This window comes from Papio anubis, chromosome 10, assembly GCF_008728515.1.
Source record: "Papio anubis isolate 15944 chromosome 10, Panubis1.0, whole genome shotgun sequence".
Classification (NCBI taxonomy): domain Eukaryota; kingdom Metazoa; phylum Chordata; class Mammalia; order Primates; family Cercopithecidae; genus Papio; species Papio anubis.
The window spans coordinates 54,893,761-54,913,757 of record NC_044985.1 but is presented as its reverse complement, the minus strand read 5'-3'; the positions used below and the strand labels follow the sequence as shown (position 1 = coordinate 54,913,757).

General features: G+C 41.1%; 1 protein-coding gene across 2 annotated transcripts in view; it reads left to right on the top strand.

Moving 5' to 3' along the window:
- Positions 1-15,799: 15,799 nt before the first annotated feature.
- Positions 15,800-19,997, top strand: part of TLK1 (tousled like kinase 1) — a 166,493-nt gene continuing 162,295 nt past the window's right edge. The window contains exon 1 of one of the 2 annotated variants that reach the window (XM_031651351.1): positions 15,800-16,435. In XM_031651351.1, coding sequence (XP_031507211.1) covers positions 16,297-16,435 — 139 coding nt within the window. In that variant the 5' untranslated portion in view covers positions 15,800-16,296. Of the gene's footprint in view, positions 16,436-16,669; positions 17,121-19,997 lie in introns of those variants that run through there. The other variant, XM_031651352.1, reaches the window with a different exon arrangement.

The following is a 19,997-nucleotide window of genomic DNA, read 5'->3' as shown; positions in this document are numbered from 1 at the left end:
GGAATAACTAGCTACGAGGTTATTGTTTTAGCTCAGTAAGAGATGATGGTAGACTAGACTAGAGTGGTAGCCATGGAGAAAAGGAGAAATGGTAACTAAATTAGAGTGTGCTTTTAATACGTAGCAGATCAGAACTTAATTACATGGATGTGGGAAATGTGGAATCAGACAACTCCTAGGATTTCAGCCTCAGCAACTACTAACTAATGGGGCCATTTACAGAGATGGGAAAACTGGGGAAAGAACAGGTTTGGGGGCAAAAATCAAGAATTCCGTTCTGGATATGTGAGTTATTAGACAGCCCAAGAGAAGCCATGCTAGCCGAGGTTGGAGCTCAGAGAGTGGTCAGGGCTGGAGATGTGTATTCTGAATCAATCTGCATGGAGATGGTTTTTAAACCCACACAGTGTACTGCTCAACACTGGTCCCAATTAGAATCATCTGGGCTGCTTTACCACCCTTGATATTTTGACTCCAGCCCCAGAGATTCTGTTACAAAAGGGGCCTGGATTTGGTATCTGTTGTTTTTAAAAGCTTCTCAGGTGAGTCTAATGTGCAGTCAAGGTTGAGAACCAGGGTCCACGGGAGGAAGGTGCGGACATCAAGGTGGGAGGACAGTGTCCCAGAGGTCAAATAAAGACAGAGGTTTAAGAAGGAGGGAGCAATCAGCTGAATCAAATACTGCTAGGAGGGCTAGTTAGACAACGACTGAGAGGTAACTGTTAATTAGGCATGATGAAGTGTGTTACAGATAGAATGGGAGATAACAAATGGTCCTCCAGTTTTTCTTCATTGTGTATGTACAGTTGTCCCTTGGTATCCATAGGGGATTGGTTTAAGGACCACCTTCCCATACCAAAATTCAAGGATACTCAAGTCTCTTCTATAAAGCGGTATCATATTTACATACTTATAAACTTTAAATCATCTCTAGATTACTTATGATACCTAGTACAATGTAAATGCTCTGTAAATAGTTGCTACACACTATTGTTTAGGGAATAATGACAAAAAAGAAAAGTTTGTACATGTTCAGTATAGAATGCAACCACTACCATTTCTTTTTTTTCAAATATTTTATTTTAAGCCTTTAGTTGATTAAATCTATGGATATAGATACCATGAACACAGAGGGCTGAGTGTACTTTTTTTTTTTTTTTTGAAAAATCTCACTCGGTAGTCCAGGCTGGAGCGCAGTGGCACAATCATAGCTCACGGCAGCCTTGACCTCCTGGGCTCAAGCAATCCTCCCACATCAGCCTCCGAAGTAGCTGGGACTACAGGCTTGCACCACCGCACCTGCGGCTGATTTTATCCATTTTGTGTAGAGACAGGGCCTTGCCATGTTGCCCAGGCTGGTCTCAAACTCCTAGCCTCAAGCAATCCTCCCAACATGTTGGGATTATAGGCATGAGCTACTTCACCCAGCCTGGACTGTACTTATTAAGTGAAGTTGGGAGTCATAAGGCATTTTATAAATAAAAATCATTTAAAATGTTAAAGGTAATATTACTAAAAATTACATTCTAATCTCCTTTAAAAAAAAAAAAAAGATGGTGAATCTAAAGAATACATAGCCACAGAAAATTTGGGGAATTGAGAAAAGGAAAAAAGATGTTACCCAAAAGACTATTGTGTGAACATAATAACCATTACTTAGTCATTGACTCACTTTCATTTAGTGAATTCCTACTTTGCAGCAGGCTCTGTGCTAAGGATATAGAAATGAATATGACAAAGTATTTGCCCTCAAGGAATTCAGGGCCTAGTGGAGGAGGTGGACATGCCAAAATAATTATAAAACAAAGTGATAAGTGATATAATAAAAATTATACTAGTATACTATGGGAGCAAGGAGATAGCTTAATATTGCATGTTAAATAATAATTATGAAGAGCACCTTGGCAAATTAAAAAATTGCTCCGTTTTAATGTTAGTGATAAAAACAAGAAGGAGAATCAGTGTACCCCATGATTACAATCATATAAAAATGTGATTCCCCAAAGGTTCTCCAGCCAAGGAGAGAGGCTTGGGCTGTGTCTTGAATGGTCAGTTAAGCAAATAAGATTAGGAAAAGGGTATGGGAAAGAATAGGTAGGAGAAGGAAATTCCAAGCTGCAAGAAGGCAAAGGAAGTGAAACAGTGTATAACCTGTTTGGTCACTGTAATAACTTTGGTGTGGCTGCAGTGTAGGATTCCCATGAGGCAGCAACCAGATATAAAACTGGGGAGATAGGCAGGTGATAACAAGATTAAAAAGATAAAAAAGAATCACATAGTGCTAGAAAGACTAGTTGGAAAGCTTTTGGAATAATCCAGGAGGAAAAATAATAAAGGTTTGAACTAACACAATGGAAGAAGGATGGATGGATGGATAGATGAATGAATGGGAGGAGATGGATTCAAAAGGCTGTTTAAGAGACACTGTAGTCTTAGGGAGTGGTAAGGGATGGAAGTATGGGAAATGGGGAGCTGGGGGGAAACAAGAATGACTCCCAGGTCTCTTGTTTGGATAACTAACTGGGTTCTTGTCTTGGTTCTTATTCCTGGTCCTGTTTCTACCCAAGATAGTGAATATAGGATGAAGACATTTGAGAAAACTGTGGAACATCCAAGGGGAGATGCATAGGGATGATTCTGAACATCCTGGAGCTCAGGAGAAAGATGTGGGCTGAAGATACAAATTTAAGCGTCATCATTAGGCTGGATGTGATGGCTCACACCTATAATACCAGTGCTTTGGGAAGCTGAGGGGAGAGGATGCCTTGAGCCCAGGAGTTTGAGACCAGCCTGGGCAACATAGTGAGACCCTGCCTCTTCCAAAAAAAGAAAAAGAGAAAAAAAATTAGCAGGGTATGGTGGTGCACACCTGTAGTCCTAGCTACTCTGGAAGCTGAGGTGGGAGGATCCCTGGAGCCCAGGAGTTTGGGGCTGCAGTGAGATGTGATGACATCACTGCACTACAGCCTGGGCAACAGAGTGAGATCCTGTCTAGCTCTGTACATATGTGATCCATATGAGTCACAAGAGTAGATGAGATTGGGCAAGAAAGTTGCATATATATCATTTGTGTGTTTTCCTTTTTAGTTATGCTATTCTAACTGGTATATTTCCTTAGTTATAATAATAGCATACAATTTTCTGTTTCCTTTTTCACCCTACATTATATCAAAAGCTTTTGTCATGTTGCACTAGAGTTTTCAAAGTAGTCACAACTGGCTGAATAAAACTATACTAACAGGACATGCTATAGTTATAATTGACTTTGACTCTGTGATAAACATTTTTATTCATAGTATTTCTCCATATTTTGGATTTTTTCCTTAGGAAAGATTCTCAGAAATGGGAATATATGTATGGTACACAGTTAAAGTGGACTGTACATATATCCAAATCACTTTCCAAAATGTTTGTACCAGTTTACCAACAAGCTATGAGAATACTAGAGTATTAGTCTGCTCTCTCACTGCTATAAAGAAATACCTGAGACTGGGTAATTTATACAGAAAAGAGGTTTAATTGGCTCACAGTTCTGCAGGCTGTATAGGAAGCATGATGCTGGCATGTGTGTGGCTTCTGGGGAGGCCTCAGGTAACTTTTAGTCATGGCGGAAGGCGAAGGGGAAGTAGGCATGTCTTACATGGTCAGAATAAGAGCAAGAGAGAGAAATGAGGGAAGGTGGCACTTTTAAATGACCAGGTCTCATGAGATCTCACTCCCTATCACAAGAACAGCGCAGAGGAGGAAATTCACCCCCATGATCCAATCACCTCCCACCAGGACCCACCTCCAATACTGAGAATTACAATCCTACATGAGATTTGGGCAGGGACACAGATTCAAACCATATCAACTAGTTTAACTAGATACTTCCCATAATTTTATATTGTGTGTGTAGTGTGTCTATATTTTTATTGTATATGTTAAACATTTTATTGAAGTATAACATACATGTACCAAAGTGTACAATCTAAATGTATAGCTTGATGAATTTCCACAAAGTAAACGTACTGTGTAACCTGAACCTAAACTAAGAAACAGAACATTACCAGTCACTCAAAAGCCTCCCTCCTATCCTCTCAAGGGTAACCACTGTCCTGATTTTTAACCTACAGAATGATTTGCCTGTTTTTAAACTTTATATAAATGGAATCACATAGTATGTAATCTTTCATGTCTATCCTCCTTTGCCCAATATTATTTTTGTACAGTTCATCTACATCATTGTGTTTAGTTGTGATTTGTTAATTCTCATTTCTGCATAGTATTGTATTATGTGAATGTTCCACAATTTATTCTGATGAGTGCTTAGGTAATTTCTAGTTTGAGGCTATTACAAACAGTGCTGCTTTATGAACATTCCTGTCCATGTGCTTTTGATGAATATATGTAATGCCTTTTTGTTGGGTATATACCTAGGAATGAAATTGATGGATCACAGATATGGACATTTCAACTTTAATGATTACTGCTACCAGGTACCAATATCCACTTTCACCAGTGTGTGGGAGTTCCCAGTGTTGCACATATTTATTGACATTTCATATTTTTCATTTCAGCCTATCTGTTGAGTGGTATCTCATTTGCCTTATTTGCTTTGTTGTTGTTGTTGACTAAATAAATATAGCATTTTTTTTTTTTGCATTTGGTTATTCTCTTTTGTGAGACAACCGTTCAAGTTTTTGTTTATGTTTCTACTATATTATCTGTCTTTTTCTTAAAGGTTTTGTTTTTTACATATTCTGAATACGAGTCCTTTGTCAGATATATGTATTGCAACTATCTTTTTCCACCCTGTGGTTGCCTTCACTGTCTTTTTTTTTTTTTTTTCTGAGATCGGGGCAGGGTAAGAGTCTCCTATTTTGCCCAGACTGATCTTGAACTTTCAATCTTCCCGTCTCAGCCTCCTCAGCAGCTAGGACTACCTACAGGTGCATACCACTACACCCAGCATCCTTTCACTGTCTTTTTTTTTTTTTTTTCCCAGACAGGGTCTTGCTGTGTCATCCAAGCTGAAGTGCAGTGGTGTGATCTCAGTTCACTGTAGCTTTGACCTCCCTCCACGTGCCTTGACCTCCCAAAGTGCTGAGATTACAGGCATGAGCCACTGCACCGAGCTCCTTCACTGTCTTAAAGCAAGTTTTTTGATGATCACAAGTTCTTTATCTTAATATTGTTTAACCAATCAAATATATCCCACACGGTTAGCACATTTCATGTCCTGTCCTGTATAAGAAATCTTTGCCTAACAAGATCATAAAAATATTTTTCTAATTTTAAGAGCTTTGTTTTAATTTTCATATTTACAGCTACAATTAATTTGGAATACATTTTTGTGTTTGGTGTGAGGTAAGGGTCAAAGTACATATTTTCCCCTCTGGATATCCGTTTGACCTAGCCTCATTTATTGAAAAGATTATTCTTTACCCCACTTCACTGACTATTAATATTCGAAGTTTTTCTTTCTAGTTTAATCGATGAAAAGTAGTACTTCATTGTTTAATTTAAATTTCTTGACTATTTGGGTGGTTTGACATTTGCCCACTGCATTAATCAAGACACGATATGCTATGCTGTAATAGCAAATAAAGCACCAAACAACGTAGGTTTATTTCTCTATGTGCAAAGTCTGGTGCCAACTTATGGGGCAGCTACACTCCCTGCAGTGATTGGAAGATCCAGGGCACTTTCACCTTGTGACTTCACATCCTTATCTGGTCTCTATAATCCCTACCAGAGGAGAAGAGAGAGTGTGATGGTGGCGCAATGACTCTTAAGTCTTTTGCCTGGAAGAGACACACCAGATGTCTGCTTACATTCCATTGTCTATACTCAATAACGTGGCCCCATCTCACTGAAAGGGGACTGGAAGTTATAGTTTTCCCATGTGCCCAGGAAGAAGAGGAAAACTGATACAGTGAGGTAGTGGTTCTGTAACACTCCCATAGTTAACGAATTTATTTTCAATTTTGTGAATTGTTGTATCTATTGCCATTTATCTTTTTGTGTATCTCATATTTATATTAAATCAAAATAACCTTTAAGCTTTGAATTCTATTTTAATCTAATAATGCTTTTTCTAATTTATTATAAGCTTGCTTACTACATATTTACCTATCCTTTTTTTTGCAGTCTTTTTGTGTTATTAAGATTTTTTTTTATAAGCAGTAAAGTATTGGATTTTAATTTTTTTTTTTTTTTTTTTTTTTTTGAGACGGAGTCTCGCTCTGTCGCCCAGGCTGGAGTGCGGTGGCCAGATCTCAGCTCACTGCAAGCTCCGCCTCCCGGGTTCCCGCTATTCTCCTGCCTCAGCCTCCCGAGTAGCTGGGACCACAGGCGCCGCCACCTCGCCCGGCTAATTTTTTGTGTTTTTAGTAGAGACAGGGTTTCGCCGTGTTAGCCAGGATGGTCTCGATCTCCTGACCTTGTGATCCGCCCGTCTCGGCCTCCCAAAGTGCTGGGATTACAGGCTTGAGCCACCGCGCCCGGCCTGGATTTTAATTTTTAACACAATCTGGGAGGCTTTTTCTATTAATAGGGAATCTACATTTAATAACTTACCATGCTTAGTCTCACTGCTGCTATGTTTTTGTGCCTTTCATGTGTGCATCCTGTTTCTTTTCAGTTTTGTCATTTGCTCTGCAGACTTAGTTTTGTTTGCTCTTATTTTCTACTGTGATTTTCAAAGATGGCCATTCCTCTGATTCTGCTAGTGGGTTCCTGAAAGCTGTCCACAAATACTTTTAAAATCTACCTTGGCTTAATTGAATCAATAAAAAGTCAAACAATAGCTTTTAACTGTGGAAAAAAAGGCACCAAACATTTTGTTTTTCTTCTAGCCCCTGTTAATCCGTCTTTTTCTTGGTCTTTGCTAATTTAATCTGGGGTAGTAAACTCAGTCATTTGAAAAAATACAGCATTTGTTTTCCCATAAAGTAACTGCTGTTCCTATAAAACATTTGGAAAATATTGAAAAGTACAAAGGCCAGCAACAAAAATCTGCCATTATTTTACCACAGCAAGACAACCACTCGTAATACTTTGGTATATTTTCAACTGGGCCTGGTGGTGCATGCCTGTAATTCCAATTATGTGGAAGAATCCCTTGACCCAGGAGTTCAAGGCCAGCCTGGGCAAGATAGTGAGAACCGGTAATAAAAATATTTTGATATATTTCCTCTCCTTCTTTTTGTTATACACTTTTTATATGATCGAGACTATATTGTATATATATTTTTATGTTGCTTTATTCACTGAGATGCTCTTATAAGCAAACTATTGCTTTTGGTTATTATAAAATCTTCACAAACATTTTAATGGCCTTCTATAAGATAGATGAGCCATAATTTATTACTATATGCTTAATATTGTACATTTAGGTTATTTTCAATTTTATTGTTTTTATACATAATGTTGAATAGAATTATCTTTATGTACAAAGAGAAAAAGCACAGACATGTTTTTTCGAATTTAAGATTGTTTCTTCCAGATAGATTCCCAGAATGAAATTAGTGGATCAAAAATAATTTTTTTTTTTTGAGAAAGGGTCTCTGTTGCCCAGGCTGGTGTGCAGTGGCAAGATCTCGGCTCACTGCAACCTCTGCCTCCCAGGTTCAAGCGATTCTCCTGCCTCAGCCTCCCAAGTAGCTGGGATTACAGGCACATGCCACCATGCCCAGCTTTTTGTATTTGTTGTAGAGACGAGGTTTCACCATGTTGGTCAGGCTAGTCTCAAACTCCTTACCTCAAGTGATCTACCTGCCCCTGCTTCCCAAAGTGCTAGGATTACAGGCGTGAGCCACTGCGCCCTGAGCACACACTTCCAGAATAACTCCTATCTTTATACATAAAATCTCAATGTAACTATATTGTGATAGTTCTATTAACATTTTAGACTTAGCATCAACTTATCTCCCATTATTGGTGTTTATATTATCTTGTATCTATAGCTAGAGTCTGTTTTAGACATCAGCTCTTTCCAACCCCTATCTTCCAAACTACGAATTCTTTTTATGATTCAGTGATTCATGGTTCACTGAATTATGTCAAATCCATGGGAGAATGTTCCTGATTTGCCCCTAAAGTCCTGGGATTACAGGCATGAGCCACCGCACCCTGAACACACACTTCTAATCAGCACCTGGATCATGGAACAAAAAAATCACTTGCAGCTCAGAATCCCCGCTCTTACTTCATTGGAGTGGTGGCATTTTGGTGGCATTTTGACTGCTTTTTTTTTTTTTTTTTTTTTTTTGAGGAAGAGGAGGAAGAAATTCTCATCAATATTTTACATTCCCATATTGTTTCAAAGTTTCTAAATACATATGAGGTTATATATGTCTCCTTTGTCATGTATCTAATTAAGAAAGATTTGGCATTTAGTTTTTATTTTCTGGGAAGGCATTAAGTAATTTTGAAAATCTTTACTATGGAGTGGGAAAGATATTGTCAAAAATCAAAGACGTTTGATTTTTTTTATGAAAAGAAACTTCCATTTCTTTTGCCTACGAAAAAATTTATACTGCAGAAACAATATCCAGAGTAAGATTTTGGGCATTTTTGTTTTTCCCTCTAATGTGATAAATTTATATTTTGGTTTAATCAGTAAAATTTAGGATGAGTAAAGTGTAACACTAGATTATAATTATAAATTATAATTTATATATTTTTAATTACTTTTCAAAGTTGCCTGCTTTATTAAGAGGTACACTGTTGATTCAAAATTTGTAATATGAGCACTGTTTGCTTGTTGTACTTTGTTTTTGTAAACATTTCATAATACCGTGTCCTTGGAGGATAGCTTCTAGTGCACTTTGGGGGAGGGGATATTATTGTTCTGAAGTTGGTTACAATTTTTTAACCTCAGGTGAAATAAATCTAGTAATTCCAGTTTTTGTTTGAGAATCTAGTAATTCCAGTTTTTGTTATGTATGGACCAAGGTTTTCTTTTTTTTCAAATGGATTGACAAATCTGAGAGAAAACATTTCCATCACTGGAGAGAGCAGAGGAAGTGTAATCTAACCTATTATATACAAAAGCTTGGAACTATCTCTTCAGGATTTGGAAACCAAAACCTTCAAGCAGTGGTTTTGTGAATTGTACAATGAAGATAGAACCAACTTAATGAAATGAGAATTCTTCATAATCTAATGTAATGGAGCCATTTGTCTAAGCAACTAATCAAAAAAACTATTGAGGGGACGTGTTGAGATTGCAGGGTAGGCATCTTAAAAGCTCTGATCTGTATTCATACCTTTGGACAAAGAAGGAAACAAAAATCTGGAGGTGAGTCCAGGCAGAGGAGGCCATGTTGACATTTCAATTCACTCTGATAAGACGGAAGAAGGCCCAGTACTCCTCAATTCAACATTTGTAATGTAATAATTCATACATGTAAGAGTAGATCTAATATATACATGTAGTTTAAAGAGAAAGAATAGGACAAAATACCTCTGTACTCCCACCCAGCTTAACAAGTGGTGCTTTTAGCAGTGTTTTTGAAGTCCCTGTGAGTTCCCATGATCACATGTGCCCTTTTCCCTGAAGGAGGTAACCACTCTGATCCTGGCTTCTCATTTCCATTTTTTTCCTTGTAGTTTAATCACATATGTATTCCTGAACAATATATTACTTAGTTTTGAATGATTCTGCATATTTTAGGAGGAATCAAACTGACTTTGTTCTTCTGTAACTTGTTCTTTTTAATGAGCATTATATTTGTGAGCATTTTAATTATGTAGTATCCCACTGTATAAATATACATATCTCTAATTTATCCATTCTCTTGTTGATGGACATTTGGGTAGTTTCCAGGTTTTGACTACTACAAACAGTAGTGCTGCAGACATTCTTGTTCTATCTCCTGGTGCATAGCAGCAAGAATTCCTCTAGGATATATTCTTTGGAAGGGAACTGCCAGGTCACAAAATCTTCGTCTTTCATAGATTCTACCTTCCGAACTATTTTTTTGCTTACTTCAAAAGGGCTTGGGTTGCCAGATTTAGCAAATTAAAATGCAGGATGCTCGGATAATTTGAATTTCAAATAAATAAAAAACTTTTTAGGATAAATATGGCCTACACAATATTCATAGTTTAATCTGAAAACCCTAACAAGGTCAGTGAACTTTATCAAACCACAAACATTGGGCAATGAAGGATGAGTGTGAGGGGATGGTGGGGCATTTGGCCTATTCTTCCTCTGCTAGATGGCCAGCTCAGATGTTTATGAGCAGGTTAGCTTGGGGGACTCCAGTGCTTATTAACCAGCTGTGTAGGTAGTTGGTTGGCTCCACAACTGTATGCCAGGCAGGTGCTAGATGTTGGGTATTAATACAACTGTAAACATTACAGAGAAGGGTCCTTGACCTCCCTAGGCTTTCAGCCAAGAGGGGGAAAAAGAGAACAGAGAACAGTACAGCAATGACAAATGTATGATGGGAGCAGTGGTGTGCTGGTGAGTGCTTAATAACTGGCTCTGAGGTGGAGAAGCAGCTCTAACTTGTAGCTTTTGCTGACCTAGGAGTTATAAGTACTCTCACCATGGTTGACTTCAGGCTACAATTGTAACATGTAACATTACTGAAAGTGGAGTTGGGAAGCCATGTACATAATCTCCCAGGACATTACGAACAGGCTCCAGTATCCCACTGTATGGGAGTACTCAGAAAGGATACCTCATCCAGTCTCTGGGCTCATTTCTTTTCTTTTTTTTTTTTGAGACGGGGTCTCCCTCTGTTGCCCAGGCTGGAGGTCAATGGTACAATCTCACTGCAACCTCCGCCAACCTCCGCCTCCTGGGTTCAAGCAATTCTCCTGCCTCAGCTTCCTGAGTAGCTGGGATTACAGGTGTGCACCACCATGCCTGGCTAATTTTTCTATTTTTAGTAGAGACGGGGCTTCACCATGTTGGTCAGGCTGGTCTCGAACTCCTGACCTTGTGATCCGCCCACTTCGGCCTCCCAAAATGCTGGGATTACAGGCATGAGCCATCGTGCCTGGCCTCTGGGCTCATTTCTTGTTGGTTTGGGGGAAAGGGGCTTAGGTGGCTCAGACATTAATCTTTTCCTTGAATTTAGAAGTAATCAAATGTTAAGAGTATAAAATGCATTTTAGTATGTCTATAATATTGGATGCTTTGTAAATATTTTTACTATAGTATAGAAATAGTAAAGAGTCTACTAAACATCATTGTAAATTATGATCATCCTACAGATCGGGGCTCAAACCTTCCACTTTTGCATCTGACCTTCCATCAGGAGACTACATGAAGACAGGAATCAAACATTTAATTGTCCTTCTAAGGAAGTATTCACAACAAAAATATAACTAAAGTAACTTGATCATGTATATGCTGTAATCCTCTAGTCATCATTGAAGACTTCTCCTGCATTGCCCTTTCACCTGAATCCCAGCTCATTGATCGTCATCATTCATTAATTCCACAACACTGACAGAGCCCTTGGTCTGTACTAGAGGCTTAAGGCCCTGTCCCCATGGAGCACTCAGAACGTTCTCTCCAGTCTCTTCCTGATTCTTTCTAGGCAGGTTTACTACCTTTTACTTGCTCAGTTCATTTTTGTGTTCTCAAGCTGGCTTTCCCTCTGGGAATATTCCTCCATGGAAGATTGCCAGAAAGCTTCCAATGATCTCTTCTTGCTCTTGAGATTTCTTCTTCCCTACAGAGTGGCAAGTGTCTCTTTCTGTCTGAATCTGGACTCTTCTGACTTTTCTATACTTTTTCCTATTGTGTAATCTATCACTGTAACCATCTAATCTTTTTCTTTTTTTAAAATGGAGATGGGGTCTTACTCTGTTGCCCAGGCTGGTCTTCAACTCCTAGGCTCAAGTGATCCTCCTGCCTCAGCCTCCCAAAGTGCTGGGATTACAGGTGTGAGGCACCATTCCCAGCCTTGATCTATTTTTTATCAGACATTTTTTGAATGCCCATATCCTAGCAAATGTCAAGGTGTGGAGAAGCCTCTACTTGCCATTTAAAAGTTTTCATCTATTTGACATAATCATTTTATAAAATTATGTATTTGCACAACTTATGTCCAGAGGCCTTCTTTATGCTTCAATTACTTCAAAAGTATTTATTGAACTTTTTCTGAATGTAAAAAGAAATACATGATTTGTTTCACAAAATATGGAAAAGCATACATGAATAAATAATAACTATGTAATCTCAAAGCCCAATGCTAGTTATTATTAACTTTTAGGGGCACATCCCTCCAGTTTTTCTTTTTTTTGAAGAGATGGGGTCTTATCATGTTGCCCAGGCTAGTCTTGAACTCTTGTGTTCAAGTGATCCTCCCACCTTGGCCTCCTGAGTACTTCCAGTTGTTTTTGATGCATACTTAGGAATAAATCCAGATCATATCCATTTTTTCACTTACTATAGTGTGAAAATGTTATCTTCTTTGGTATTCTTTGAAGACATGATTTTAAATAATGGCATGACATTCCATTTTCAGGCTAAGCCACAGTTTGTTTAAATAACTCCCTATTGCCAGTAGGGGCCTTTATCTTTAAGGTTGGTGAGTACTGTCTTATCAAAAACTACATGAAGACAGGAATCAAACATTTAATTGTCCTTTTAAGGAAGTATTCACAACAAAAATATAATGAAAGTAACTTGATCATGTATATGCTGTAATCGTCTAGTTATCATTAAAAATAAACGTAGCCAATCTGCATTAAATGTAACATGAGTTAGGCTGGATGTGGTGGCTCATGCCTGTAACCCTAGCACTTTAAGAGGCCAAGGTGGGTGTACTGCCTGAGCTCAGGAGTTTGAGACCACCCTAGGCAACATGGTGAAACCCCATCTCCACTAAAATACAAAAAATTAGCCAGGCATTGTGACGGGCACCTGCAGTTTCAGCTACTGAAGAGGCTGAGGCATGAGACTTGTTTGAATCTGCGAAGCAGAGGTTGCAGTAAGCTGAGATTGTACCACTGCACTCCAGCCTGGGTAACAACTGAAAAAAAAAATATATGAATTGGTATAAGGGCAACTGAAAAGCTTGAAGCTCTGGAGAAGGTTGGGAGAGATAACCTACCATCATCAAACCTGTTTGGTTGGGCTTTATTTACCATTTTTGAGAGGAACTGAGCTCTGTATAGTCTCAGGTAGGAGCTTTAAAAATCACTCAGTGACTCTAACCTCTTTCTTGTAGATGAAGAAATTGAATCAAGTTACCTGCTGAGACTAATACTCAGGTCTCTTAACTTCCTTCCTGTCCCATATGCTTTTCACCACAATCTGCTGACTAAGCCTACTCTTAAAAATACAGAAAGAGCATACATTTATCAACATGTCATTACAGAAACTCTGTTCCTCTTATAGTGCATGTACTCAGGTATAAAAATCGAATGGCAAGATCTTGGGTATGTATCCAAGGGAAAGGAAAGTCTATGTCCACAGGAAGACTTGTACATGAATGTTCTTAGCACCATTATTCATAATAGCCAAAAAGTGAAAACAATGCAAATGGCCATCAATAGTTTAATGGATAAACAAGTGTGGTATACTCATTCACTGGAACGCTACTTAAAAATAAAAACTATTGATAATGCAACAATGTGGACGAATCTCTCAAAATAATGATGTTGAGTGAAAGAAGTCAGACAAGGCCGGGCACAGTGGCTCATGCCTGTAATCCCAGCACTTTGGGAGGCCAAACTGGGCGGATCACCTGAGGTCAGGTGATGGAGGCCAGCCTGGCCAACATGGTGAAACCCTGTCTCTACTAAAAATACACAATTAGCTGGGTGTAGTGGCACATGCCTGTAATTCCAGCTACTCAGGAGGTTGAGGCAGGAGAATCATTTGAACCTGGGAGGCAGAGGCTGCAGTGAGCCAAGATGGTACTCCAGCCTGGGCAAAACAGAGTAAGACTCTGTCTCAAAAAAAAAAAAAAAAAAAAAAAAGGCAGACAAGAGTACAAATTGACTGTATGGCCAACATTTATCTAAAATTCTATGAAATGTAAAGCTACCCATATGACAGAAAGAAGATCTGTGGTTAGAGAGAATGGAAGTAGAGTGGAGGAGGAACCACAAAGGGATAGAGGAAACTTTGGAGGGTGATAGATACATTCACCACTTTCCTTGTAGAAGTGGTTTCAGGGATGTATATATATCAAAACTTATCAAATTGTACACTTTATTTTTATTTTTTATTTTTGAGACGGAGTCTAGGAGTCTCGCTCTGTCGTCCAGGCTGGAGTGCAATGGCGCGATCTTGGCTCACCGCAACCTCCGCCTCCCAGGTTCAAGCCATTCTCCTACCTCAGCCTCCCCAGTAGCTGGGACTCAGGCACGTGCCACCACACCCGGCTAATTTTTGTATTTTTAGTAGAGACGGGGTTTCACCATATTGGCCAGGCTGTTCTCAAATTCCTGACCTCATGATCCGCCCGCCTCAGCCTCCCAAAGTGCTGGGGTTACTGGTGTGAGCCATCGCGCCCGGCCAGAAATTGTACACTTTAAATATATGCAGTTTATTTTGTCAATCATACCCCAATAAAGTTGTGAGATGTCCCTCTTAAGTTTGAAAAGCAGACAAGACTAAAAACTCACTGAAGTATCTAAAGCACAAGGCAACTACAATTACTTTTGGAGATAACTGACAATCAAGGTTCTTTTCTAATATGATACTTTATCTGAACAAAACATTACTATGAGAAATGCAAAGTCATAAAAATAAAAAATAGAAACGACATTTTTGTCCCCCTGGTAATCATGCCATTTCCTCATGTGTGTGCAGTAGCGTTATGTTATAATCTTTTTAGTGCTCTATGCAATTTGGTTTTTTTAGAGAGAAATAACCTTGTTGTACTTTTCCTGAACTAGACTGCTCTTTTATGTACAAGAAGCCCAGTCCCTGGTGTGAGTGTACTTGTGTGGGTCTGTCGAAAGCTACACTGTATCTATAAATTTTAGCAAATGCTGTCATTTGTTTTGGGATTTTTGTAGTCGGGACTCAGCAGAGATACTAGAAACAAATTAGAAATTTCTAGAAACCATACCTTCTACAAGATGAACGCTGTTTTCCTAAATATGTGAATTCAGTAATCACATTTTTCATTTAGATTTTCCACTTACTGTTTTAAAACAAATAATTGCTATACCATACAGTCTACGAAACCGGTAATTTTCAATTTCTTCATTAAAGATTCCTTCACTCTTTTTTAGAAAACACGAGAAAGTTTTATTTCCCAACTCTCCCACTACCCATTTCAGAGCTCTTTTATTCGGTCATTATTCCCATTCTGCAGACGGGGAGGCGCACATACGTTTTTCTGCATAGTACAGAGGGACAAGAAAGAAGGAACTTTCAACTTTTCAGTTCCATTTTGAGAAATGATCACATTGAACTCCCGAGAAGCGGCAGCTGAGCGAGAGCAGCAGCATTTCTCCCCGGGTTGGGTGTGGGTCAGGAGCCAGGCGCGCTTCCGCGGGAATAGAGGGGGAGTCAGGTGGCAGCAGCGACGGAGCCCGAGTGGCGCGGCGGGGGCGCGCCTCCCTCCGGCCGGCGCGGGGACGCTGCCCCCGCGCACGCGAGTCCGGCAACCCCGGGCTCCCGCGCCGCGCGGCGATCTGCGGGTGCGGCAGGGTCGCCCCGACGCTCTCGTCTCTTCCCTCGCGCGCTCGCTCCCCCCCCCGCCCCCCCCCCCCCCCCCAGTCTCTGGCAGGTCCCTCCCCTAAGCCTGCTCCCGCGGCCGCCGCTGCCGCCGCCGCCGCTACCGGAGGCGCAGGAGCCTCGCGATAGTGTTTGCACAGGCGGCGCGTGACGCCGCCGCCGCCTGTAACTGATGCAGAGGTTACCCCGCCGCCTCAGCCGCCACCCACCGCCCGCCGCCGCCGCCGCCGCCGCCTCCCGGGCGACGCCGGGGGCCGACGCACTGCAGAGGTGCCGGCAGGTTCCGCCCGCGGAAGTCTCCTCGGCCGGCGCAGCCCGCGCTCCGCCCGCGCTCCGACCCCGGCCCCAGGGCACCCCCTCGACGCCTCCGCCGCCGCGCTCCTTCCCTCCGCCTCTTCTCCGGCGCGCCCGCCCGCTCCCTCGCTTCTCCCCCTTTCCCTCCTCCCTGTCCCCTCTCCTTCCCTCACCTCTTTCCTCCCCACCGCCCCTCTTCTCGGTTTCCTCCCCCATCCCCTTGACTCTCCCCTCCCAGCCCTCGCTCTTTAGCTCGCCCTTAGCGCGGCCCCCGCCATGACGGAGGCGGGTGCCGGTGCCGTTGCCGCCGCTGCCGTCGCAGGGGGGGAGTCGGGTTCCCAGAAAGTAGCTTGATGAGTGTCCAAAGTAGCAGTGGAAGTTTGGAGGGGCCGCCATCTTGGTCCCAGCTCTCCACGTCTCCAACCCCGGGCTCGGCGGCGGCGGCCAGGTCCCTGCTGAATCACACGCCGCCATCCGGGAGGCCCAGGGAAGGTAAGCACTGCCGCGCCCGCGCCCGCTCGCGGGCCTCCCCTCCCGTGCCGCGGACCCCCGCGCCCCCCCGGGGCTCCTCCGCCAGACCCCGGGGTGGGGGATGGTGGCGAGGTGGACGCGAGGCCGCCCGGCTCCCCGGCCCTGGGGAGGTATTGCCCTGGCTGTGGGTGGTGGTTCGCGGGTGGCGGTGGAGACGGACGAGGGGGTGCGCGCTGGTGGGGACGGGGCGAGGCGCACAGACTCGCCTGGGGTTCCTGGGAGCCAGTTCTGCGAGGGTGGGAAGCCTCCCCCCGGACGCGAGCCCCTTTCTGCTCCATTTGCCAGCACACTCAGTACTCTTAACCTCCTGGCCTCCGGTCTCTGGTGGGTTTTCCCTCCCGCTGGAGCCTTCGTCCTCGAGCCCCCTCCCCTTCCCCCGCGCACTCCTCCCATAGAGGCGGTCCCCGCTCTGCGAGCTTTGCTGCCCCAGACCTGGAGGATGCCCCTCGCTTGCAGGGTCTCTCATTTGGGGAGAGACACTGAAATTACCTAGGCAGACTTTGATCCCCTGTGTGGCCCCCTAGAGCAATTTAAACGACAGACTGACTCGTGGGCAGGCTTTTAAAACCGCCCCTCCAGATGGTTGCAACTTTCTCTCCTCCGCCGTTGCCTCCTGCGTGTTTGTGCGTTATATTCTCTGCTGCAAGTAGGCTACTGTTCTTCTCTGACAGGGTCGTGGGTTTTGTGGGAAATATCTGCGTAAAGGTTATTGCAAACATGCACCAGATCGGTTACAATTGTTTTCTAAGTTTTCTGGCTCCTTGCAAGCAAGTGTGCTGCCACCAGATGTAGCAGTTAGACAGCTTGTAAGGCACCGGCGTGCTTTTGACTAAAATTTCAACTTGCTGTATTTAACTTTAAGTATACGACATAAAACGAAATTTGGGAGAAAACACATTTATGGGTGATGAATAAATGTGCATGGAATGTCTTTTAACGCTCTTTTGTCTGGAAAACGCTTAGCGATGTTCATCCGCAATTGACAAACGGGTTGTTCACTCCCAGTTGTCGCACACGAGGAGATTGTAGGCATATTTTCAAACGTCTGGAAGTTCAGCAGTCTAGTGAATGTTTTAAAGAAATCAAGAGCTTCGATTTATGTAGGAATCGGTGGGAGTACTTTATTTTGAAAATGTCTGTCGATATTTACTATTCATAGCCTTGACAATTGTTAATCAAGTGTTTTGTGTCCTGAATCCAGTGGTTCAGGCATAGCATTCTTTGTCATTTTGTTCCTATGAGCATGTGTGAAAGTGACAATAGGCTTAAAAGATTGGCATGAATATGCTCTAGAAAATTCACGGAAAGCTTTGATTTATGGGATCCATTAAACAGGCGGAATACATTGACTGACGTTTCTCCCTTTCATCTTATCCCAACGCTGAGCTTTCATTATTAGAATATAAAAGTATCAAATGACTAAAAATTTAATATATCTGATGATTCTTTTGCACTTGAAAATTTCCAAATGAACGGTTTAAAATGTATTTCATAGAGAAGTTGGTGCTTTTAGCATGCTTTTACTTTTGTTTGTAGTTTCATTAAGATGTTTTGTGTTAGTGTTGTGAGTTTAAAAAGACCATTTTATCGTTTCTTAATTTAAGACTATATCATCATTCATTCGTTCATTCATTCGTTTCTCGAATATTTATTGAGCCATTACTGTGAGCCAGTCCGTGAACTACATACTGAGGACATAGTATTGAATTGTTTATCTGTTGACATCTGTTATCAGTATTGGGAATTTGGGAGACAAAATATCTAGATTGTGAGTTTCTGAGGTTACTTCAACTTAAAAACATTCTGCACTTTTCCTGATGTTTGAAAATTTGGAGGGGTTGGAATCGTTTAGCTTGAGCTTCCAGATAACCATAAATTTTTTCCGGCAGTTTAGATTGCAGTGGGTTTTTATGTAACCTGAAGTAGTGAGTTTCTGTTAATTCGTGATATCATAGGACAGGCTTTTGTGAAAGTTACACTTCATGCCAAGTACCTGTATAGCTACAGGGGGATATTTCTTTTTGACCAACCAGCATGCAAGTTAAAACTATTAATCCTCTCTAGGGTTATATTCATTTTGAAGTTTGGCGATGTGTTCTCAGATTTCACTAACGCTAACAGGAATATGAAGCCCTGAGTATCAAAATGGAGATGTTTTCTATTAAGCGAAATCTCAGTTTTTATTTTAACAAGTGTTTAGCACCTTTTTCAGGTATACATGTTGCTACATTATATAAATTGATGAAGTTTTAGAAAGCTTTTTGACGGCTAGTTACTGCTAGTAAGAACCATTGATGTTAATGGAACTTGAATGTATTGTATGTGTCAAGAAGAGAACTAACTTTGTTTCTTGAAAAATGGAGCCAGTTTAACATAGAGTAATAGAAGAATTGAAACTTCAAAGAGATGAACATGTATATGAACTTAAATATTCTATGTGATGAACTCCTTTTAGGCAAATTTAACTTTGAAAATGGGTTACTTTTAAAGATATGCCATGAGCATCTGTAAAAGTTACTTATTTTGAAGTTTTGACGTTGGAAACCAAAAATCTAAGATTATAATCCGATTATTTTTGATGCTGTATGTTGTGGTTTTCTTTCTCTCTTTTTACCTTATTACCATTATCATATTCATGTAGTTTTATTACAAACACAATACAGCTCTTTAAGATTTGGGAATCTATTAGAATTTAGGAAATTATATAATAAATATAGTGTAGATTTCTTTTCCCTGGGTCCCAAAGCTTTTTCCCTTACCAATCTTGTGGTTCTGTTTGAGGTGTTCAGTAATGTAGCTCTAGATTTTCTGTTGAATCTTTTAAACCTATAATCTCCATCCCATTTTGTCTTCTATAATCCTGTGATTAAGGGAGTGAGGAGTTAAAAAGGTTTTCAAGTAAAGCCCAGTTTTGCTTTGTTGAAGCCTAGGAACCTAGTGTCATAATGGCTAGATAAGTAGTTGGGTTTTTTGCATATCAGTACATGGGTACTTTTGAGTGGGTTATTACTGAGAATCGAATGATTGGTTATACAGAACACTTGCATTTTCTTTCCTGCTCCTGCCAATTATAAATAATTTGATTTTTTTTTTTTTGTAAATAGTGAAAACTTGGCCAAAAGGTTGGTATGGGTCGGGAGTGGTGGCTCAAGCCTGTAATCCCAGCACTTTGGGCGGCCTAGGCGGGTGGATTGCTTGAGTTCAGGAGTTCAAGACCAGCCTGGACAACACGGTGAAACCCTGTCTCTACAAAAAATAGAAAAATTAGCTGGGCGTGGTTTGGGAGGCTGAGTTGGGAGGATTGCTTGAGCCTGGGAGGTGAAGGCTGTAGTGAGCCTAGATAGCGTCATTGCATTCCAGCCTGGGTGACAGAGTGAGGCACTCTCTCAAAAAAAGATGGCATGATAGTATGATGAAACTGTAAACTTGCTCTGTTTCCATATTTAAAGACTGCATTCCTTAGAAGAATTAAAGTATTTGACTTCAGATGATTTAGTAATGAGATGTTAAAAATGAAGGTGTA